General features: G+C 37.5%; 1 protein-coding gene across 8 annotated transcripts in view; it reads right to left on the bottom strand.

Annotated features, from left to right (window-relative positions):
- The window catches only part of SLC4A10 (solute carrier family 4 member 10), a 352,866-nt gene that overhangs the window by 206,273 nt on the left and 121,358 nt on the right, over positions 1–25,235 (bottom strand). For all 8 annotated transcript variants that reach the window (XM_005676049.3, XM_005676051.2, XM_018063730.1 and 5 more), the window contains exon 2: positions 16,161–16,242. In XM_005676049.3, the coding sequence (XP_005676106.1) occupies positions 16,161–16,242 (82 nt within the window). The remainder of the gene's footprint in view (positions 1–16,160; positions 16,243–25,235) is intronic.

Below are 25,235 nucleotides of genomic sequence, written 5' to 3'. Positions count from 1 at the left end.
GAACTATGGTGTTGGAGAAGACTCTTGAGAGTCCCTTGGATGGCAAGGAGATCCAATCAGTCCATCCTAAAGGAAATCAGTCCTGGGTGTTCACTGGAAGGACTGATGTTGAAGCTGAAACTCCAATCCTTTGGCCACCTGATGCAAAGAGCTGACTCATTGGAAAAGACCCTGATGCTGGGAAAGATTGAGGGCAGGAGGAGAAGGGGACGACAGAGCATGAGATGGTTGGATGGCATCACCAACTCGATGGACATGAGTTTTGGGACATGGGGTAGCAAAGAGTCAGGCACAACTGAGCGACTGAACTGAACTGAACCCTTGTCTGTTTATGTACATAATTAAAGTGTATTCTATTTATAATATTAATTCTGTTCAAAAGTAATAATTTTTGCTTCTAAGTGGTGAGTTTTGGGGGCTGTTGTTTTGTTTTGTTTGCCTCCTTTATACTTTTTTATATTTCTTGGATTTTTCTAACTCAAGTAATTTTTTGTTTTAAAATATTGTTTTAATAACTTTTAAAACAATAAAAACTATTTTAATTTTGGGAATAAACATAGAAATGTCAAGTAGACTAAGAGGGGCCAGTGGATACAACAAAAAACACTAAGGAAGCCTGCTCTGAGAAGCCACAGGAAGGGAGATAAGAAAAGAGAAGGAAGATCTAAAAGCAAAGGAATAGTCAAAAGTTTTACAAGCATCTGAGAATTCAAAGGGACTGACAACAGGGGACCACTGTAGTTGGCAATTAAGAGCACCTTTTTAATAGATAGAATGCATATTAATAAACTTTAAGAGAAAATCAAAGTGAGTAGCATGAGAGAAGCGATCGCTATTTCAACTTAGTAAACATGACTTCCATGTTCATGATCAGTACTACTATCATTTGCATTAGACTATCAAAAAATACTTTCCCACTATATTGTCACCCTATTAAATAATAGCAATTTACTATTATAAGAAAAAATTGAGTTATGCAAAGGAAAAAACAGGTATAATTCTAAATAATTTAGCTAGGTATTATAAATCCTTTGGTAATAAGACTAACATGTTATTCACAAATGCTCCAAAGGTAACTTAGAAGCAGCTTCGAAAAGTCAAAAGGAATATTAATAGTTAAGGACATTGTGTATAATCTTAAAGTCATTGTATATAATATACAATGTATAATACATAATGAAATATTACTCAGCCTTAAAAAGGAATGAAGTTTTGCCATTTGTAGCAACGCGGATTCATGAACCTAGAAAGCATTATGTTTAGTGAAAGAAGTCAGAGAAAGACAATACTCTATGTTAGCACTTATATGAGGAATCTAAAAAGTAAGATGAATATATATAACAAAACCGAACAGATTCACAGATACAGAGGATAAAGTAGTTGTCACCATCAGGGAGTGGGAAGGGGAAGCAGCAAGCTAGGGGTAGAGGATTAAGAGATACAAACTGCTATGTATAAAGTAGATAAACAACAAAGCTATATTATACAGCACAGGAAATTATAGCATCCATTTTGTAATAATGTTAAATGGAGTATAATCTATAAAAATATTGACTATGCTATAATCTGAAGTAAATACAATATTGTAAATCAACTTAACTTCAATAAAAAGTATATTCATAATATTCCTGCTGCAGAGACAAGATAAAAGCTAAATTTATCCACAGAAAATCAAATTTTTTTTTCTTTTAATCATACTTTCAATTGTTTTGATTTTGTGTATTATCTTCCCAACTGAAGATCTCAGTTGGGATAGAGATCATAGAGGGATAGAGATGATAGAGGGGTAGAGATGACAGAGAAAGAAAGAAACAATAATTAGTTATTTTCATTATGCTTTCAGCAGTCCTGACAAACTAAAAGTAATAGGGATGACTAGGTAGGTTAGGTGAAGAAGGCAATGGCAACCCACTCCAGAATCCCATGGATGGAGGAGCCTGGTAGGCTGCAGTCCATGGGGTCACTAAGAGTCGGACACGACTGAGCGACTTCACTTGGACTTTTCACTTTAATGCATTGGAGAAGGAAATGACAACCCACTCCAGCATTCTTGCCTGGAGAATCCCAGGGACGGCGGAGGCTGGTGGGCTGCCGTCTATGGGGTCGCACAGAGTTGGACACGACTGAAACAACTTAGCAGCAGCAGCAGTAGCAGCAGCAGCAGCAGGTAGGTTAGGAAAGAGGAAAGATAGAATGGGGTACTGTCACCAGAAGAAAATATAAAAGAGCATTCCAAAAAGTAACCTCAGAATACTGGTACGCAAAATGGAATTAATTCTATTAAGGTTCCAGTGATACTATTAACAGCACTGATAAAGTATCAGCTCAGTTCAGTCCCTCAGTCGTGTCTGTTTCTTTGCAACCCCATGGACTGCAACACTCCAGGCTTCCCTGTCCATCACCAACTCCCAGAGCATGCTCAAACTCATGTCCACTGAGTAGGTGATGCCATCCAACCATCTCATCCTCTGTTATCCTCTTCTCCTCCTGCCTTCAATCTTTCCCAGCATCAGGGTCTTTTCCAGTGAGTCAATTCTTCACATAGGTGGCCAAAGTATTGGAGTTTCAGCTTCAGCATCAGTCCTTCCAATGAATATTCAGGACTGATTTCCTTTAGGATGGTCTGATTGAATCTCTTTGCAGTTCAAGGGACTCTCAAGAGTCTTCTCCAACACGGCAGTTCAAAAGCATCAATTCTTTGGCATTCAGCTTTCTTCATAGTCCAACTCTAGCATCTATACATGACTACTGCAAAAACCATAGCTTTGACTAGATGGGCCTTTGTTGGCAAAGTAATGTTTCAGCTTTGTAATATGCTGTCTAGGTTTGTCATAGCTTTCTTTCCTTTTTAAAAATTAATTTATTTTAATTGGAGGCTAATTACTTTACAATATTGTAGTGGTTTTTATCATACATTGACATGAATCAGCCATGGGTACACATGTGTTCCCCATCCTGAACCCCCCTCTCACCTCCCTTCCCAACCCATCCCTCAGAGTCATCCCAGTGTACCAGCGCTGAGCACCCTGTCTCATGCATCAAACCTGAACTGGCGATCTGTTTTTACATATGATAATATACATGTTTCAATGTGTCATAGCTGTTCTTCCAAGGAGCAAGCATCTTTTAATTTCATGGCTGCAGTCACCATCTGCAGTTATTTTGGAGCCCAAGAAAATAAGGTATAAAATAAAAGTATAAAATAAAATTATAAAATGTGTGACAAAAGTATAGATGTGTATAATACAGAAAGGGGTCTCCAGGTGGTGCTAGTGGTAAAGAACCCACCTGCCAATCCAGGAGACATAAGAGATATGGGTTCAAACTGAGTCAGAAGAACCCCTGGAAGAGGGCATGGCAACCCACTCCAGTATTCTTGCCTGGAGAATCCCATGGACAAAGCAGCCTGGCAGGCTAAAGTTCATAGGGTCACAAAGAGTTGGACATGACTAAAGTTACTTGGGAAACGAATACGACAAGGTTGTATATTGTCACTCTATTTAAGTTACATGCAGAGTACATCATGCAAAATGACAGGCTGGATCCATTGCTGGGCTCCAGTGGTTCACAAGCTGGACTCAAGATTGCTGGGAGAATATCGACAACCTCAGGTATGCAGATGATACCCCTCTAATGGCAGAAAGTAAAAAGGAACTAAAGAGCCTCTTGATGAGGGTGAAAGAGGAGAGTGAAAAAACTGGCTTAAAATTCAACATTCAAAAACTGAAGATCATGGCATCAGGTCCCATCGCTTCATGGCAAATGGATGGGGGAAAAAGTGGAAGCAATAACCGATTTTATTTTCTTGGGCTCCTAAATCACTGCAGATAGTGACTGCAGCCATGAAATTAAAAGATGTTTGCTCCTTTGAAGGAAAGCTAAGATAAACCTAGACAGCATATTAAAAATCAAAGACATCACTTTGCTGACAAAGGTCCGTATAGTCAAAGGTATGGTTTTTCCAGTAGTCTTGTACCTATGTGAGAGCTGGAGTAAAGAAAGCTGAGTGCTGAAGAACTGATGCTTTCAAACTGTGGTGCTGGAGAAGACTCTTGAGAGTCCCTTGGACTGCAAGAAGATCAAACCAGTCAATCCTAAAGGAAACGAACCCTGAGTATTTATTGGAAGGACTGATGCTGAAGCTGAAGCTCCAATTCTTTGGCCGCCTGAAGCAAATAGCCAGCCCACTGGAAAAGACCCTGATGCTGGGAAAGATTGAGGGCAAAAGGAGAGGAGGGCAGTAAGAGGATGAGATGGTTACATAGCATCACAGACCCAGTGGACATAAATCTGAACAAACCCCAGGAGACAGTGAAGCACAGGGAATTTTGGAGTGCTGGGGTCATAAAGACCCCATGGGGTCATAAAGAGTCGTACACAACTTAGCAACTGAACAACAACAACAAAATCCAGAAATTTAAGAACATCACCTCTTTCAGTTACTATTTAACACTTACTCTCATCAGTATTTATTGCAGTTTATATTCAAATGTAAACATTTATGTGCAAGGTGGCCACTGTAATTTTTCCCAAGGAAGTTTAGAACTCAAGTGCCCTTTTGATAGCACCAGTATGTAAACCACCTTTGAAAATAAAGAGCATAAAGCAGAAGTTTTGCTCACTGCTTGTATACCATTAGCATGCAATTAATATTGGTGAATGATGATGACTTCACAAGGGAAGTCCAAATTGATTGGTAGCCCACCTGTGCTTCAATTGTGAGGGGATAACCTGTGGAGGTTCCAATCACATGCAGCGGGCGGGTTTTAAAGTAGGACAGCTCTAGAGGGAAGCTAGTGGGAATAGAGATTGAAGAATTTAATCAAGAAGTAGACTAAACTGATTCCTTCACAATGTCACTTTCAGAATACTACTCCCACATTATGAAACCGTATAATTAAATAATCAAGTCATTTAAGTCTCAGATGTCTGGAAAACTCAAAAGTATAGTGTTAATATAAACTATTAAGAAGCTTTAGTCATTTGTGGTTTGTCTTCAAAGTATTAAATATTTTTGAAGAAAAATATAGAAGGATTAAAGCAATAAATTCGTTGCTGCAAAATACCCTATTTTAATATTTATAGGATTATATTTAAGGTAATGAAAATGGATTTCTTTTCATCTATTATATCACTAAAATAGCAAATGACTGAAAATTTAACAATATACACACACAAACATACAGTTCTCCTTATTCACAAACGATATGTCTTAGGTCACATTACATAGAAAACACTTCAAGTCTGTACTGTGCCTTTGATAAGAAGAGAATAGGTAGTAAACAGAGACAGATTTATAAGGAATAATGAGGGAGATTAAGAATATATGCTCTTATTCTAAAACCAGCTCCCTAAAAACTGACATCGTAAACTAGGGATGGAAAAAATACAACAAGGACTCCTAAATTATGAAACCATAAATTTGCTGGATTTCTTAGTCACATGTACACATTATAATATTTGTTACTATTACTATCCTCATGCAAGGACATACTTGCAAATGATATAACTATTTGTGAGTGATCTAGTAAGCCATGACCAAATTTAGAAAAATAGATCTTTAAAATTTACAATATACTCTAAAAACAGACTATAAATAACTATCAAGCTACCACTCCAAATAGAAAAAATATCACAAATAAATTTATATATCAAAATAAAGATGTGGGTCACACACAAAATTCATGTGGAACAATTAGTATGAAGAAACATGGAACATGATGTATAGCTCACCTGGGAGTTAATTTTAGGAATAAAAGTAATTCCATTATTAGATTGTTTAAAAATAAATATTCTCTTATTTAGTTTTTATTTTTAGGATATCCAGGAGAAAAATAAAACAATTCATTGTGAAATGTACATAGGTGGCCAAGATAGTCAATCAGGAAGTAAAATTTACTACTGGATATCTTTTTTTTTTTTTGGTATCTTAACTATTAGACTATTTGCCCAATTTCCATCCTCAAATATCTAAAGTGTTTGGCAGGCAGAATGTACAATTTTAAATGGATCCTATGTAGTTAATTAACTCCATTAATTATTACTAATGGACCAAATACCAGTTAGAATTTCTCCATCAAGTGATTTTGAACCTGTATCACAATATTAAATTGCACAAAAGCTAGCAATCAAAAATAGCAAGAAAAATGGTTCTTTCTTTTTCAAATAAAAGACATTTGAAATAACGAAACAATAAGATTATTCATTCTGTGGTACAGCAGAGACAAGAATTTAAAATAAGAGAACATGAGGTTACATTAAAAACTGTCTCCAATGGGACAGAGCTCTTCCTTTTGTGGAAATGAATCGGTCCAATGGGAATTTACTAGTTTTAAACTTTTCAAATTTTTGCAAAATTATTTGGAAAGCTATTGAAATGCAGGTACTATCAAATTCTTTATTGCTTCATTGGATAATCTCAACTTTTTAAAAATAGTTATGATTGAGTAAATATGCCCCAGTCTTCCAGTTAATACACATCTTGCCCCATTCAGTCACCTAAAAAACAAGTCTCCACATTATGTTTATATCTAGGTGTTAAAAGCCCAGACCCCTGAGTGTCTGAATCCCTGCTCTTATTTTTTTTTTTTTTATGCTCTGCTGATTTTTTATTTTTTTTTATTTTTTTATTTTTTTTTAAATTTTAATATCTTTAATTCTTACATGCGTTCCCAAACATGAACCCCCCCTCCCACCTCCCTCCCCACAACATCTCTGTGGGTCATCCCCATGCACCAGCCCCAAGCATGCTGCACCCTACGTCAGACATGGACTGGCGATTCAATTCTTACATGACCGTATACATGTTAGAATTCCCATTCTCCCAAATCATCCCACCCTCTCCCTCTCCCTCTGAGTCCAAAAGTCCATTATACACATCTGTGTCTTTTTTCCTGTCTTGCATACAGGGTCGTCATTGCCATCTTCCTAAATTCCATATATATGTGTTAGTATACTGTATTGGTGTTTTTCTTTCTGGCTTACTTCACTCTGTATAATTGGCTCCAGTTTCATCCATCTCATCAGAACTGTGAATCCTTGCTCTTACACTTGCTAGTCAGGGCTTGGGCAGCCCAATCTTTTGGGCTTTGGTTTCTTTATCCATAAAATTGAGATGATAATAGCACTTATCACACTGAGTAACTTTAAAAAATTAATTCATTCTTCATTATTTGACTTACCTTATGTAAATATTTAAACTTCATTTCCAGTCACTCCTTACCTCCATGTACACAATTCCAGTGTGTTAGTCACACCATATTTGCCATTCCCAGAATATGATAAATCCTTCCTTCTTTGTCCTCAGAACTCTCATTCATCCTTCTAAGCCCATCTCAATCTCTCTGAAGGCAACTTTTGTTTCTCTCACCAGAATTCATTTTTGCCTTCTGATGGCAATTTTTGGAGATTAAAAAATCAGAAAGAAAAATATGTAAGCCTAATTTTTGGATTTTTCTTTATTTTTTAAATTATTTTTTACTTTGGTTGAAAAATATTGTATCATAATCATAGGATCAGAACTTATCTTTTGTTTTTTAGTGAAAAATACTTTTGACATTATAATAATTATGGTCAGAAAAGCATTATAGTTATCTTAAGAGCGCAGGAATGCATTAGGTGAAATGAAGAAAGTGGGACAGCATTATCACTGATAAAATTATGTTGCATGACAGCTTTGCACTATGTATTTTACTTATATTTTCTCTGGACTTTGGTTCCACAATGTATTGAATGGTCCTAAAAGAAATAAACTAGTAAACCTAATTTTTTGTTTAAAATAAAGTGAGCAAAAGAATATCAAGATACAGGTATAATTTTCTCCATTAAATCCATGACTTAAAAGTATTTTGCTCTCTGCTAAAAGCAACATAAAATAAATAAAATGACTTTTTAATTTAATTTGTAGGCCAAGATTTAAATATTAGCTTAACTTTTCCATTAAACTAAAATTTATGAATTCCTGAATATCCAATTAAGATGTAACTAGTTTTATTTATCTTAGTACAGTGCATAATCAGAACCTCCTGTATTTACATGTTAAATGTTTGAAAGGTAATTAAATATTTGATGAGTGTTGATTATGCATCTAATTATATTACATAAACTTAACTTCTTACATGTTTAGCGACATATTATTGAATTACATATAAATGAGATTCAATGCAACACATTTTTTAGTACCTATCGAGTATAAGAAAAAGTGCTGGATAGATACCATGATATAATGCAAATAACAGGTAAGACAAAGATTTGTTCCTGAACAAGCTTGTAATCAAATAAGAATGATAAGAAATATATACATAATAATAATATATGAAATGATGTAAATTCAGAAAGAGTTATCTGAAGGAGGAAGATAATTATTCTGCCAGGAGGGATCAAGTAACACTAACGGGTGGGTAGAATGAACATTCTATTCTTTGTGGAGAAGATGCTGCTGCTGCTGCTAAGTCACTTCTGTCGTGTCCAGCTCTGTGCGACCCCATAGACGGCAGCCCACCAGGCTCCCCGATCCCTGGGATTCTCCAGGCAAGAACACTGGAGTGGGTTGCCATTTCCTTCTCCAATGCGTTAAAGTGAAAAGTCAAAGTTAAGTCACTCAGTCGTGTCTGACTCTTAGTGACCCCATGGACTGTAGCCCATCAGGCTCCTCCATCCATGGGATTCTCCAGGCAGGAGTACTGGAGTGGGGTGCCATTGTCTTCTTTGGTGGAGAAGATGAGACGGTACCAATTTGGTATTGTTGTTTAGTCACGAAGTCGTGTCTGATTCTTTGCAACTCCACAGACTGTAGCCCGCCAGGCTTCTCTGTCCATGGGATTTCTGTTTAGGCAAGAATACTGAAGTGGGTTGCCATTTCCCTCTCCAGGGGCTCTTCCCAACCCAGGATCTAATCTGCATCTCCAGCATTGCAGGTGGATTCTTTACCACTGAGCCACCTGGGAAGTTCCCAATTCGTGTGCTTAGTTGCTCAGTCGTGAATGACTCTTTGCAACCCTGTGGACTGTGGCCCACCAGGCTCCGCTGTCCATGGGGATTTTCCAGGCAAGAATACTGGAGTGGGTTTCCATGCCCTCCTCCAGGTGATCTTCACAACCCAGGTATCAAACCCAGGTCTCCTGCACTGCAGGTAGATTCTTTACCACTGAGCCACCTGGGAAGCCCCCAATTTGGTATGGAACAACTAAAAGGTTTTGAACACAAAGTTTCTAATAATATTCTTAAGGTTTTACTGCCTCCTATACGTTCTCAAGCTGTAGAAAATAGCAGGTATTATTTTAGAAATATGTGCTAAAACACAGAAAACAAATTGTACCTCACTCACTAAAGAATTTATTTATATATATCAATGATTTTGGGTAAACCTGTGAGGAGGGATGCAAGCTGTAACAAGTATAAAGTTAGGCAACAAAGGAATATGAAGGATAAAAGGGCAAGCATTCTATGCCATATACAGAAACTAACTCAAAATGAATCAAAGAACTAAAGGTAAGACCCAAAACTATAAATTAGAAGTAAACATAGGAAAAAGCTTTATGACCTTGGATTTGGCAAGTATTTCTTGAAAATAACACCGAAAACATAGGCAACAAAAGCAAAACTAGACAAACTGGACTACATCAAAACATTAAAATTTTCTGTGTACCAAAGGACACAGTCAACAGAGCAAAGGGGCAATCTACTGAACAAGAGAGAATATTTACAAATCATGTATCAAAAACAACATTAAAAACAAAACCAATGCACAGAAGACTTGAATAGACACTTCTCCAAAGATGACACACAAATGGCCAACAAGCATATGTGAAGATGTTTAATACCACCGATTATTAGGAAAATGCAAATGAAAACCACAATGAGAAATCACCTCACATCCATTAGGATGGCTACTATCAAGAAAACTTGGAAAACTGTATTAGTGAGGGGGTTTTAAAAAAATGGAACCCTAGTGCAGTTTGGTGGGAATGTAAAATTGTGCATGAGCTATGAAAAACAAAATGACAATTCCTCTAAAAATTAAAAATGGAATGACCCTTGTTGTTGTTGTTCAGTCTCTAAATTGTATACGACTCTTTGCAGCCCCGACCACAGTACACAGTGGAGGCTTCTCTGTCCTCCACTCTCTCCAGAGTTTGCTCAGATTCGTGTCCATTGAGTTGGTGATACCATCTAACCATCTCATTCTCTGCCACCCACTTCTCCTTTTGCCTTCAATCTTTCACAGCATCAAGATCTTTTCCAACGAGTCAGCTCTTTGCATCAGGTAGCCAAAGTATTATAGTTTTTCCAATGGATATTCAGGATTAAATATTCAGGATATTCCAATGGATATTTTTCCAATGGATACTCCTTTAGGATTGACCCTAGGATCCAGCAAGTCCACGTAGGGGTATATACTCAAAAGAATTGAAAGCAGGGTCCCAAAGAAATATCTGCATATTCATGCTCATAACAGTACTACTCACAACAGCAAAGAGATGAAAGCAATTATGTTCATAAATAGATGAGTAGATAAATAGAATGTAGTATATACATACAATGGATATTACTCAGTCTTCAGAAGGAAAGTAAGTCTAACACATGCTACAACATAGATAAGCCTTCAAGACATTATGCTAAGTGAAATAAATCAGTCAAAAAAGACAAATACTGCATGAGCTCACATACATGAGGTGTATAACGGTAGCCAAATTCATAGAAACAGAAGGTAGAATGGTGGTTGCCAGGGGAGAAAGAAATGGGGAGCTGTTGTTTTACAGAATTTCAGTTTTGAGGATGAAAAGTTCTGGAGATGGCTTATACAACATTGTGAATAGGTTTAACAACACTGAACTGTACACTTAGAACTGGTTATGATGATAAATTTTATGTTAGGCTTTTTTACCACAAAGAACTTCTATTTCATTTCAAGTAAGTATCTGTTGGTATATTTTATCTATGTTACTAAAGAAGCTCTTAGAAAGTGTCACTCCCGTCTTTTCCTTTTAGTTACACAAAAGGAGAAACTACCATACTCTCTCCATTATCTTCAGTAATGCCACCTTTCCGTCTGGTGCTCTCGCCTTACCCATGTTATGATATATTATGCTGCCAGTTGATTTTTTCTGAACCATGATTTTTTCTGAACCATTGCTCCTGCATTATTTTCTGATGCAGGGTAATCAACTTGGGAATCACTAACAGATTTGTTTATTCTTTGCATGCATCACAACAGAATCCTCTACAGCATCCTCAAATGCTGGAATATTTATCTACTCACTATGATCTGGGAGCAAAACAAATACTTATAAAACCAACATAAATAAGGTTTTCTTCATTTTTTAAAATTCCGTAATATAATATTAAGTTTGCATTCTGTGGTGTTATTTTCAATCACCAGTGACTTGGTCACAATTATTCACTTCTGGGATTAAAATTCCCACTATAGACATCAGCAAATGAAACAAATATGATTTAATCCAATTGTGTTTTTTCAATCAGAAATCTCTTTTAAAGCATTGTGCACTATTATGTGCATTTCCTAATCATTCCCAGTAAAAGGAAATGTATGTAATATATGTTAACACAATAACTAAAATGACCTTAGTAAATCTTATTTTAGCATTATGTATTTTCCATTCAAAGGGACCCTTTACCATTTTACTTTAGCTATTAATAAATTTCCTTCTCCAGGGAATCCTTCCCGACCCAGGGATCGAACCCAGGTCTCCTGCATTGCAGGCAGATGCTTTACCTTCTGAGCTACCAGGGAAGCCCCATTTATAAATTACTAACTGTTAACTTCCATTTATCTGTGTGTGGATTATCAACCATAATCTTTAAACCCAAGATGATTTTTCCCTGGAATGGAGTATATTCTTACACTAAATTCTTGTTTTGTTAGGTTTTCTTGTGTGAGTTTAGTGACTATAAGCATAGTTTAAGTCATGGTACAACTTAAGCAGGACAGTAAATACACTGCTGAGAAAAAAGCAACAGCATTTCAAATCTAAAGAAAAATTACCTTTATATTACTCATTACTGGGTTAGATTTTTCAAGTTTCTGCTCATTTCAACTTATATAATAAATATGGATAGCATGCAAATTACCGAGCCCACCCAGTAAGTATAAACTTTCTAGACCTTGAGGGTTTTCTGTGAATCAAGCAAAATGTCAGGAATAGAGTAGGTATAGTTTGAAAGTTGTCTCTAGATAGTATATTACCTCTCTTCTTATTTAATTGTTGTAGCTAAAGTTAAGACCCAAGAATAATGAATTTAATTGTAATTTAAGTGGCTACATTACAATTCTTAAGGGGAATAAACACTTAAGACTGCAGTAGATTATTAAGAGCTATCTCCAATTCATTTTACTTCAGATGATTTGGGTATCACTTTTTAACAAAGAGATGAAAAATATCATATACCTTGTATCCCACTAGTAATAATCATTGTCTGTTTCACCCCCTTCATTGTTTGGTAGGTTTAATGGCTCAGCCTAAAACTATACACTTTAGTACAAGGTCAAAGCTAAAATATAGGTCTCTTGAGTTTCCGTCTAGCCCTCTGTTGGCTAAACACCCTGCTGCTTGATAAACGGAAGGCCGAGGAATTTTGAGTGCTATTAATTCCAAGATTTTGGAAGTACAGCTGTATTTGAAAGTCTGTAGAAATTGCACTGTAGTAACCTATTTTCTTCCCTAATTTTCTAACTGAATGTTCTTAATATAAAAAAAATCAACTAACGGTGTGTACACATAAATTGTGGTATTATTGACTATGCCAAAGCCTTTGACTGTGTGGATCACAATAAACTGCGGAAAATTCTGAAAGAGATGGGAATACCAGACCACCCAACCTGCCTCTTGAGAAATCTGTATGCAGGTCAGGAAGCAACAGTTAGAACTGAACATGAAACAACAGACTGGTTCCAAATAGGAAAAGGAGTACGTCAAGGCTGTATATTGTCAGCCTGCTTATTTAACTTCTATGCAGAGTACATCATGAGAAACGCTGGACTGGAAGAAACACAAGCTGGAATCAAGATTGCCGGGAGAAATATCAATAACCTTAGATATGCAGATGACACCACCCTTATGGCAGAAAGTGAAGAGGAACTAAAAAGCCTCTTGATGAAAGTGAAAGAGGAGAGTGAAAAAGTTGGCTTAAAGCTCAACATTGAGAAAACTAAGATCATGGCATCCAGTCTCATCACTTCACGGGAAATAGATGGGGAATCAGTAGAAACAGTGTCAGACTTTATTTTTGGGGGCTCCAAAATCACTGCAGATGGTGATTGCAGCCATGAAATTAAAAGACGCTTACTCCTTGGAAGAAAAGTTACGACCAACCTAGATAGCATATTCAAAAACAGAGACGTTACTTTGCCGACTAAGGTCCATCTAGTCAAGGCTATGGTTTTTCCTGTGGTCATGTATGGATGTGAGAGTTGGACTGTGAAGAAGGCTGAGCGCCGAAGAATTGATGTGTTTGAACTGTGGTGTTGGAGAAGACTCTTGAGAGTCTCTTGGACTGCAAGGAGATCCAACCAGTCCATTCTGAATGAGATCAACCCTGGGATTTCTTTGGAAGGAATGATGCTAAAGCTGAAGCTCCAGTACTTTGGACACCTCATGCGAAGAGTTGACTCATTGGAAAAGACTCTGATGCTGGGAGAGATTGGAGGCAGGAGGAGAAGGGGACGACCCAGGATGAGATGGCTGGATGGCATCAAGGACTCGATGGGCGTGAGTCTGGGTGAACTCCAGGAGATGGTGATGGACAGGGAGGCCTGGCATGCTGCGATTCATGGGGTCACAAAGAGTCAGACACAACTGAGTGACTGAACTGAACTGAGCTGAATAATTGCCAAAGAATGCTCAAACAATCACACAATTGCACTCATCTCACACACTAGCAAAGTACTGCTCAAAATTCTCCAAGCCAGGCTTTAAAGTACATAAACCATGAACTTACAGATATTCAAGCTGGATTTAGAGAAGGCAGAGGAACCAGAGATCAAATTGCCAACATCTGCTGGATCATGGACAAAGCAAAAGAGTTCCAGAAAAACATCTATTTCTGCTTTATTGACTATGCCAAAGCCTTTGACTGTGTGGATCACAATAAACTGTGGAAAATTCTGAAACAGATGGGAATACCAGAGCACCCAACCTGCCTCTTGAGAAACCTGTATGCAGGTCAGGAAGCAACAGTTAGAACTGAACATGGAATAACAGACTGGTTCCGAATAGGAAAAGGAGTACGTCAAGGCTGTATATTGTCACCCTGCTTATTTAACTTCTATGCAGAGTACATCATGAGAAACACTGGGCTGGAAGAAGCACAAGCTGGAATCAAGACTGCCGGGAGAAATATCAATAACCTCAGATATGCAGATGACACCACCCTTATGGTAGAAAGTGAAGAAGAACTAAAAAGCCTCTTGATGAAAGTGAAAGAGGAGAGTGAAAAAGTTGGCTTAAAGCTCAACATTCACAAAATGAAGATCATGGCATCTGGTCCCATCACTTCATGGCAAATAGATGGGAAACAGTAGAAACGGTGACAGACTATTTGGGGGGGGGGCTCCAAAATCACTGCAGATGGTGATTGCAGCCATGAAATTAAAAGATGTTTGCTCCTTGGAAGGAAAGTTATGACCAACCTCGATAGCATACTCAAAAGCAGAGATGTTACTTTGCCAACAAAGGTCCGTTTAGTCAATGCTATGGTTTTTCCAGTAGTCATGTATGGATGTGAGAATTGGACTATAAAGAAAGCTGAGCACAGAAGAATTGATGCTTTTGAACTGTAGTGTTGGAAAAGACTCTGGAAAGTCCCTTGGATGGCAAGGAGATTCAACGAGTCCATCCTAAAGGAAATCAACCCTGAATATTCACTGGAAGGACTGATGCTGAATCTGAAACTCCAGGCCTTTGGCCACCTGATGCTAAGAGCTGACTCATTTGAGAAAACCCTGATGCTGGGAAAAATTGAAGGCAGGAGGAGAAGAGGACGACAGAGGATGAGATGGCTGGACGGCATCACCAACTCAATGGATATGAGTTTAAGTAAGCTCTGGGAGTTGGTGATGGACAGGGAAGCCTGGAGTGCTGCAGTCCATGGGGTCGCAAAGAGTCAGACATGACTGAGTGACTGAACTGAACTGAAAAATTGCCAACACTTATGTAACTCTTGCACCAGGTACTATTCTAAGTATTTTTCCCTTTTTTCTCACAAGAACTTTAGGAAACACATTCTATTGTTATCTTTATTTTAACAACAGATAAAAAAAACTGAGAAAGTGAAAGTGAAGTCTCTCAGTCATGTCCGACTCTTTGCCAGTCTCCTCCCTCCACTGAATTTTCTAGGCTAGGGTCCTGGAGTGGGTTGCCCTTTCCTTCTCCAGGGGCTCTTCCTGATTCAGAGATTGAACTTGGGTTTCCTGCATTGCAGGTAGATGCTTTACCATCTGAGCCACTAGAGAAGCCACAGAGAAGCTAACTAATTAACTAGCTAAAGGTTCTGTAGCATATAAGGAACAGAGCTGATATTTAAACCCAGGATATTCTGGTTCAGAATCTCTCTGTTGAATTATCTGGTCACACAAATGACACCTTGAGCCCTCTCTCACAGATATCGCAATAAAACTAGAACACCAATTGTCCTTAACTCTCAGTGACAGTGTACTCTGACAACACAGTGAGATGCTTCTCCTGTCCTCCTCTGTCATGCAGCCCCACCCAAGATGCTGCTGCCGCTGCTGCTAAATCGCTTCAGTTGTGTCCGACTCTGTGCAAGCCCATAGATGGCAGCCCACCAGGCTCCCCCATCCCTGGGATTCCCCAGGCAAGAACACTGGAGTGGCTAGTCTGTCATAATTTTTTTCTTTTCATTTCCCAATTAATTTTAACTCCTTGAAGCAAGGGTTACTGAAAGACTGGCACACAATATAGTATAGGAATACAGAAGAGGTTCAATAAAGGTCTGTTGAATGAATTAATGCTCTCATTATTTGCAGGACTGCCTATTGGCTCTCCAGACTACACCAAAACCATCATATCCATGTTCCACCACCACCACTACTCTGAGTTCAACTTTTGCCGTTCTCCACATTACGAAAACTTCACATTTCTTTGAAATACCAACAAGTATCCCCTTCCCCCCAAAAGTCTTACCTTCTAAATCTTCTTTCTCAAAGTGTGTTTTGAGAATAGAACGAGTTCCACCTCTATCCACAACTGCTTCTTCATCATTTCTCTGGAAGAGAGAGAAAGAAGACTAAATGATAGCACTATATATTCTCTTAATTTCAGAAAATAAATTTCAATGTGACCTGATAATTTAGAGGTCTAATTCATTAACATAAACCTACTTGCACATGACTATTCTGTTTGATTATCAAGTGTTAGTTTACAAAAGAAAAGACTAATTTGACCACACATTCAGAGAAGGAATGTCGCTTGATTTTCCATGAAACTGAGGGCAGTCAAACCTTCTAGTTGGCATCATTTGTTAGTGAGATGAAAAATAGAAAATAGTTATCCTGTCAATTTAGTAACATGCATTTTTATCTCTGATAAAGAATTCTTGTTAACAAGATGACATTTTGAACTGTACAAAAGAAATATGAAAATCATTAATATTAACACCACTAATGCTATGGCAGGGACAAATAATTCCATTGCCATTATAAACATGGCTGAGGAGAACTAACCTCTTGAAAGCAATTAGTAGTAATTACTACATAAAGTACAACTCTAGTGACTTTACTTCAGTATAATGCATTTTATTCAAACTAAACTAAATTACAATCATATGCATTAAACCTTCATTCAGTTTCTCTAAATTTTCTTACCTATTTAGAAGAACTGGACATAGGTTCTATATTTTGAACACTGTTCACATACTCAAACCAGCAGACTCAGTGATTAGGTATTCAGTAAAATAACGGGGGAGGTGTGAGTATATTCCAGTTTGACCATGTAGGATGGACAAAATACAAAATACTGAATGAGGAGAAATACAGATTATTTACAACTTGTATCTGGTGGGGAACATCTATGTAAAAACTGCCTTAAAAGTGAACACTGGGCACAAAAGGAGAAATGAAAGGTAGAATAAATTCGAATGAGTGTTTCAAGATCTATGTCTAAGCTTATTCAAGTTTATAACTATTAGAAAAGTAAAATATTTTTGTTTCTTCTTTGAAAGTCTTTTAATTCCTGATCATAATCTTAATAAAGATTTGTCCTCCACGTTCAGCAAATCAGTACTTTCAGTTGTAGGATTATAGACATGGGAAAAGTGAAAGTGTTAGTCAGTCAGTCATGTCTGACTCTGCAACCCCTTGGACTATAGCCCACCAGACTCCTCTGTCCATAGCATTCTCCAGGCAAGAATACTGGTGGGTTGCCATTCCCTTCTCCAGGGGATCTTCCTGAACCAGGAACTGAACCCAGGTCTTCTGCATTGCACACAGATTCTTTACCATCTGAACCACCAGGGAAACCCAGATTATAGACATATTTCAATCCAAAAAGATCAGCTCTCACACGCTCCAAATGCAGCAAAATATGTAGCAGAAGGACATGCTTTATACCCTGTTGTCTTTCTGACAACTTGTGCTGACACAAGGCAGGGTAAAGTCTTTGAAATTAGAATTAAAGAAACTTACAATATAATGAGAAAAAGAATTAAAATGAAGATAGATTTCAGAACCCATTGCTCCTCTGTTTGGCAAGGTTTAAGAAAATCTGTTGGTTTAAGCAATAATAGCAATAGCCAAAGTCGAGACATATCATTTTCTTGAACCAAATAAATGCAAGCTTCAGCCTATTTTGAATCTGCTCTTGATACATTTACAAATGAAATTTATCCTCTGTGCAAGACATTTTCAAATACATGTCACATTGGAATACAACTCTGCCCTCTGGGTTATTGTTAGGAAGAACGCCAAAAGCTAAGTCATGCATACTTGTTCAAAGGTCAGAAAGAGCACTGTTCCACTATAACTCAAAATGGCAGGCTCTGAAAACAACTGCAAAATGGAAAGCTTTATATAGAATATATGAAGATCTTTTTCCCCATACATAAACATTTGATTCTGATTTCAAAGACCTGAAGCAATTTTCAACTTATACAGAATGCTTTTTCCCATCATTTATATAAAGCATGTATACTCTCTGTATACAAAAGTTAATTTTCTTGAATAGCTAATGTGAAGATATTGAGATAAAATAAAATTCTGCATCAGAAGTAGAAGTGGAATCTAAATAGGAAATAGCTGATTGATTAAATACTATGCAGGTTACTAACAGAAGTGACCTAATTTTAATTTTTCTTTAAAAGAGAAAGAACTAGAAGCTAGAATATGAATATAACTCAATGTAAGTGACTCATTTTGTAGTTTCACATTATCCTCTTTAAATACTCCCTAGTTGTTCCATATTTGCAACCCAAAATTCTGAAGATATAGACTAGTGCTAATATATATACTGAAATTCCTCAACTTTGGCTATAGCTCAAAAGATTGCTTTGATATTATTCAAGACTTTTAGCATAGTAGTTCCCTTCCCCCATATGACCAGGAGCAGGCAAACATGAGGTGTGATACAGGGAAATGCAGAGCAACATATGGCACTGGGTCCAGTCTATGCGGTAATCAAACAGAGCAATAAGCAAAATTTTTACTTCATCTTGAACTGTCATTATCTTTAGAATTGGTGAAAATCAGATATATATTAGTGTGCCCTAATTTCCATATGTATGAATATTTACTCGTCTAGGAGCAAATTTTAGCACTATGTTAGAGAGACAACACATAAATATATTACACTGCCTTTCAATACAATTCACCTTTGCTATACTGTTGGGTAAACAGTTTTAAGATGGTTGAGTCCAGCAAATAGAGTTTTAATTGGGCGGGGGAACATGGTCCATAGCGAAAAATACATATCCCAACATAGTCACATATTCATATACATGTAATCAAAAGTTTCACAAACTAGCATTTATTCTTACTACAAACAATGCACTCTGATATTTTCTGTTCAAGGGTATACTACTTCATTTAGAAGTCCTAGTCACTACCCATTACATTTATGTAAGGACTGAAAAATGGCTTGTGACCTGCAATTTGAAAACCATTGGTAGAGACTATGACCCTGGGACAGACTAACTCATTCACACAGAAATTTCTCCTAAAATTGTTTATAAATATCATCAGCTTTAAGAGTATGCAAAAAACACCTTTTTCTGATTTACCATGGCTCTTGAGCACAGTCATCAGTGAAATAAACCTTTCTGGTTTTACAAGCCAAAATCTAACAGCAATCTTCTGGGCAGGAAAATTGAAACTTTTTCATGTCCTTCTGATAATTCTCATCTCACTTGAAAATGGATTAATAGAGGAGAAAGCAGTTCATTTTCAGTTCAGAAGTTTTTCTTCCTTATAACTATTTACCATATTTTTAAAAAAGTAACCACTTTTTCTGCCTTTTAAAAAAATATCAGACATTTGGATATTATGGTGACCTATGTATTCTCCACTAATCCTTACAGATCCACTTTCCACTCTTACCATGCTCTGTTTCCTTACAGACTGCATTACTAGGATCCCTTGACTTTTAGCTTCCTATAATGACAGAGCACTATAGAGTGGGATCAGAGGAACATAGCCCCTGTTGGACCGTAGTTTGGCAACGACTGTATCCTTTATCAAAGAACAAAGCTCTTGTCATGTGACTTATACAGCTATAGATCTCACTGGTTTGCATTAACTACTTCTTGCTCCTTTAGGCCTAGGAGTAGTAACAGTTTCAGATGTTACACATTTCTAGAATTTGATTAAGGATTACCCTTTATCCGGCCTATACTTTAAAAAATAGTTTTATTGGAGTATAGTTGGTTTACAATGCTGTATTAGTTTTGGGCATACAGCAAAGTGAATCAGTTATACATATATGCAGTCTCTTTAGATTCTTTTCCTGATCAGTTCAGTTCAGTCACTCATCCGTCTCTGACTCTTTGTGACCCCATGAACTGCAGCCGGCCAGGCCTCGCTGTCCATCACCAGCTCCCAGAGTCCACCCAAACCCATGTCCATTTAGTCAGTGATGCCATCCAACAATCTCATCCTCTATCGTCCTCTTCTCCTCCTGCCCTCAATCTTTCACAGCATCAGGGTGTTTTCCAATGAATCAGTTCTTCGCATCAGGTAGCCAAAGGATTGGAGTTTCAGCTTCAACATCAGAACTTCCAATCAACACCCAGGACTGGTCTACTTTAGGATGGACTGGTTGGATCTCGTTGCAGTCCAAGGGACTCTCAAGAATCTTCTCCAACACCACACTCAGCTTTCTTTATAGTCCAACTCTCACATCCATACCTGGAAAAACTATAGGTCTGACTAGATGGATCTTTGTTGACAAAGTAATGTCTCTGCTTTTTAATATGCTATCTAGGTTGGTCATAATTTTCCTTCCAAGGAGTAAGCATCTTTTAAATTTCATGGCTGCAATCACCATCTGCAGTGATTTTGGAGCCCCCCAAAATTAAGTCTGACACTGTTTCCACTGTTTCCCCATCTATTTCCCATGAAGTGATGGGACCAGAGGCCATGATCTTAGTTTTCTGAACGTTGAGCTTTAAGCCAACGTTTTCACTCTCCTCTTTCACTTTCATCAAGAGGCTTTTTAGTTCTTCCTCACTTTCTGCCATAAAGGTAGTGTCATCTGCATCTCTGAGGTTATCGATATTTCTCCCGGCAATCGTGATTCCAGCTTGTGCTTCATCCAGCCCACCATTTCTCATGATGTACTCTGCATGTAAGTTAAATAAGCAGGGTGACAATATACAGCCTTGATGCACTCCTTTTCCTATTTGGAAACAGTCTGTTGTTCCATGTTCAGTTCTAACTGTTGCTTCCTGACCTGCATACAGGTTTCTCAAGAGGCAGGTCAGGTGCTCTGGTATTCCCATCTGTTTCAGAATTTTCCACAGTTTATTGTGATCCACACAGTCAAAGGCTTTGGCGTAGTCAATAAAGCAGAAATAGATGATTTTCTGGAGCTCTCTTGCTTTTTCGATGATCCAATGGATGTTGGCAATTTGATCTCTGGTTCCTCTGCCTTTTCTAAAACCAGCTTGAATATCTGGAAGTTCACGATTCACGTATTGCTGAAGCCTGACTTAGAGAATTTTAAGCATCACTTTACTAGCATTTGAGATGAGTGCAATTGTGTGGTAGTTCAAGCATTCTTTGGCATTGCCTCTCTTTGGGATTGGAATGGAAACTGACCTTTTTCAGTCCTGGGGCCACTAATGAGTTTTCCAAATTTGCTGGCATACTGAGTGCAGCACTTTCACAGCATCATCTTTTAGGATTTGAAATAGCTCAACTGGAATTCCATCACCTCCACTAGCTTTGTTTATAGTGATGCTTCCTAAGGCCCACTTGACTTCACATTCCAAGATGTCTGGCTCTAGGTGAGTGATCACACCACTGTGGTTATCTGGGTTATGAAGATCTTTCTTGTACAGTTCTTCTGTGTATTCTTGCCACCTCTTCTTAATATCTTCTGCTTCTGTTAGGTCCATACCATTTCTGTCCTTTATTGAATGCATCTTTGCATAAAATGTTCCCTTGGTAACTCTAATTTTTTTGAAGAGATCTCTAGTCTTTCCCATTCTGTTGTTTTCATCTATTTCTTTGCCTTGATCGCTGTAGAAGGCTTTCTTATCTCTTCTTGCTATTCTCTGGAACTCTGCATTCAGATGCTTATATCTTTCCTTTTCTCCTTTGCTTTTCACTTCTCTTCTTTTCACAGCTCTTTGTAAGACCTACTCAGACAGCCATTTTGCTTTTTTGGATTTCTTTTTCTTGGGGATGGTCTTGATTCCTGTCTCCTGTATGGTGTCACGAACCTCCGTTCATAGTTCGTCAGGCACTGTATCTATCAGATCTAGTCCCTAAATCTATTTCTCACTTCCACTGTATAATCAGAAAGGATTTGATTTAGGTCATACATGAATGGTCTAGTGGTTTTCTCCACTTTTTTCAATTTCAGTCTGAATTTGGCAACAAGCATTTCATGATCTGAGCCACAGTCAGATCCCAGTCTTGTTTTTGCTGACTGTATAGAGCTTCTCCATCTTTGGCTGCAAAGAATATAATCAATCTGATTTCAGTGTTGACCATCTGGTGACGTCCATGTGTAGAGTCTTCTCTTGTGTTGTTGGAAGAGGGTGTTTGCCAAGACCAGTGCTTTTCCCATATAGGTCATTACAGAGAACTGAGTAGAGTTCCCTGTGCTATACAGTAGGTCTTTAATAATTATCTATTTTATATACAGTAGTATATATATTTCATCCAAATCAGTCCTTTCATTAAATTTTTTTCTCACATTTTTTGAGTGACAATCTCTTTCTTGCTATGACTCTGATTCACATTTCACATTTATTTTAATGATTAAATACTATGATATCAAGTTTTGTAGAGATGAACATATAATCAAAATGGCTACCTACATACAGATATTTGACTAAAAAACATCTGTCAGAAACACTGTCTAATGTTGAACTAGGTATATTTGTTTATTTTTGCTTTTATTTCTCTTGTCTTTGGAGACAGATCAAAAAAAAAATATTGCTACCATTTATGTTATAGAGTATTCTGCCTATGTTCTCTTCTAGGAGTTTTATGGTTTCAAATCTTAGATTTAGATCTTATCTATTTTAAGTTTGTTTTTCTATATGCTGTGTGGAAATGTTCTAATCTCATTCTTTTATATGAACCTGTCCAGGTTTCCCAGCATTTCTTACTGAAGAGATTGTCTTTTCTCCAATTGTTTTTTGCCTCCTTTCTCATAGTCTATTAATAATTGATCACAGTCACTGGCTTTATTTCTGAACTTTCTATTCCTTTCCATTGATCTACATGTTTGTTTTTGTGTCAGTACTATGCTGTTTTTATTTCTGAAGTTTTGTGGCATAGTCTGAAGTCAAGATGCATATTTCCAGTTTTATTCTTTTTTCTCAAGTTTGCTTTACCAGCATTATTTACACTAGCTAGGATATGGAAGCAACTCAAGTGTCCATCAACAGATGAATGGATAAAGATCATGGGGTATGTATATACAATGAAATATTATTCAGCCATTAAAAAAATAAAATTCTGCCAGTTGTAACACTGTGCATGGACCTAGAGTATATTATACTTAGTGAAATAAATCAGAGAAATACAAATACTACGTTTCACTTATATGTGGAATCTAGAACATAAAGCAAATGAATGTATAGAACAAAACAGAAACAGACTCACACACACAGAAAACAAAGTAGTGGTTACCACTGGGAGAAGGAAGGAGGAGAGGCAAGATAGGGGTATGGAATTAATAAGATGCAAACTACTGTGTGGATCACAATAAACTGTGGAAAATTCTTAAAGAGATGGGACTATCAGACCATCTGACCTGCCTCTTGAGAAACCTGTATGCAGGTCAGGAAGCAACAGTTAGAACTGGGCATGGAACAACAGACTGGTTCCAAATAGGAAAAGGAGTACGTCAAGGCTGTATATTGTCACCCTATTTATTTAAATTATATGCAGAGTACACCATGAGAAACACTGGGCTGGAGGAAGCACAAGCTGGAATCAAGATTGCAGGGAGAAATATCAATAATCTCAGATATGCAGATGACACCACCTTTATGGCAGAAAGTGAAGAGGAACTAAAGACCCTCTTGATGAAAGTAAAAGAGGAGACTGAAAAAGTTGGCTTAAAGCTCAACATTCAAAAAACTAAGATCATGGCATCCAGTCCCATCACTTCATGGCAAACAGATGGGGAAACAGTGGAAACAGTGGCTGACTTTAATTTTATGGGCTCCAAAATCACTGCAGATAGTGATTGCAGCCATGAAATTAAAACATGCTTACTCCTCAGAAGGAAAGTTATGACCAACCTAGACAGCATATTAAAAAGCAGAAACATTACTTTGCCAACAAAGGTCTGTCTAGCCAAGGCTACGGTTTTTCCAGTGGTCATGTATGGATGCGACAGTTGGACTATAAAGAAAGCTGAGTGTGGAAGAATTGATGCTTTTGAATTGTGGTGTTGGAGAAGACTCTTGAGAGTCCCTTGGACTGCAACGAGATCCAACCAGTCCATTCTAAAGGAGATCAGTCCTGGGTGTTGATTGGAAGGACTGATGTTGAAGCTGAAACTCCAACGCTTTGGCCACCTGATGCAAAGAGCTGACTCACTGGAAGACACCCTGATGCTGGGAAAGATTGAGGGCAGGAGGAGAAGGGGATGACAGGGGATGAGATGGTTGGATGGCATCACTGACTCGATAGACATGGGTTTTGGTGGACTCTGGGAGTTGGTGATGGACAGCGAGGCCTGGCCTGCTGCAGTTCATGGGGTCACAAAGAGTCAGACATGACTGAGCGACTGAAGTGAACTGAACTATGTATAAAATCGATAAGCAACAAAGATATATTATACAGCACAGGACAATGTAGCCACTATTTTGTAATAACTTTAAAAGAAGTATAATCTGTAACAATATTGAATCACTATTCTGTACACCTGAAACTAATATGACATTGTAAAGCAACTATGATTGAATAAAAAACACATATCACCTAAATAAATAATCACATCTGTATTTTTACAAATATACAAACAATCTTTTTGTATACAAACAATCTGTAACAATAGCATACAATTCAAAAAATGTTATGATTAACAAAAAAGACTTTTAAACAATTAACCTAATCTAATGAAGATTAGAGGGAAAAATAGTAGGGAGGAGACTGAATCGTCAAAGAACTGTCAATAGCATAAATAACTAAGGAATGCTTAATTTATTAAATAAATCAAAAAGAAGTGATAGAATAAACTTCTGGATGTGCAAAAGGGAATAAAAAGAGTAACTAATCAAATATAAGTATTAAACACTTGCAAAGAAGTAATATGTGTACATATTTCTAGCCATGAGGCTTTACACAGAAATTATCTTTTAATTTAGTTTACAGGGTTTCTTTCAACCTATGGATTAATATCTTGGTTAATATTAATGAAACATTTTCCAGTATTGATTTAAGAATTAGAATGGCAACCCGCTCCAGTGTTCTTGCCTGGAGAATCCCAGGGATGGTGGAGCCTGATGAGCTGCCATCTATGGGGTCGCACAGAGTCAGACACAACTGAAGCGACTTAGCAGCAGCAGCAGCAGCAGGAACA

The sequence above is a fragment of the Capra hircus genome, chromosome 2 (genome assembly GCF_001704415.2).
Source record: "Capra hircus breed San Clemente chromosome 2, ASM170441v1, whole genome shotgun sequence".
Taxonomy (NCBI): domain Eukaryota; kingdom Metazoa; phylum Chordata; class Mammalia; order Artiodactyla; family Bovidae; genus Capra; species Capra hircus.
The sequence above is the reverse complement of the archived record's forward strand: the minus strand, read 5'-3'. Positions and strand labels throughout refer to the sequence as shown.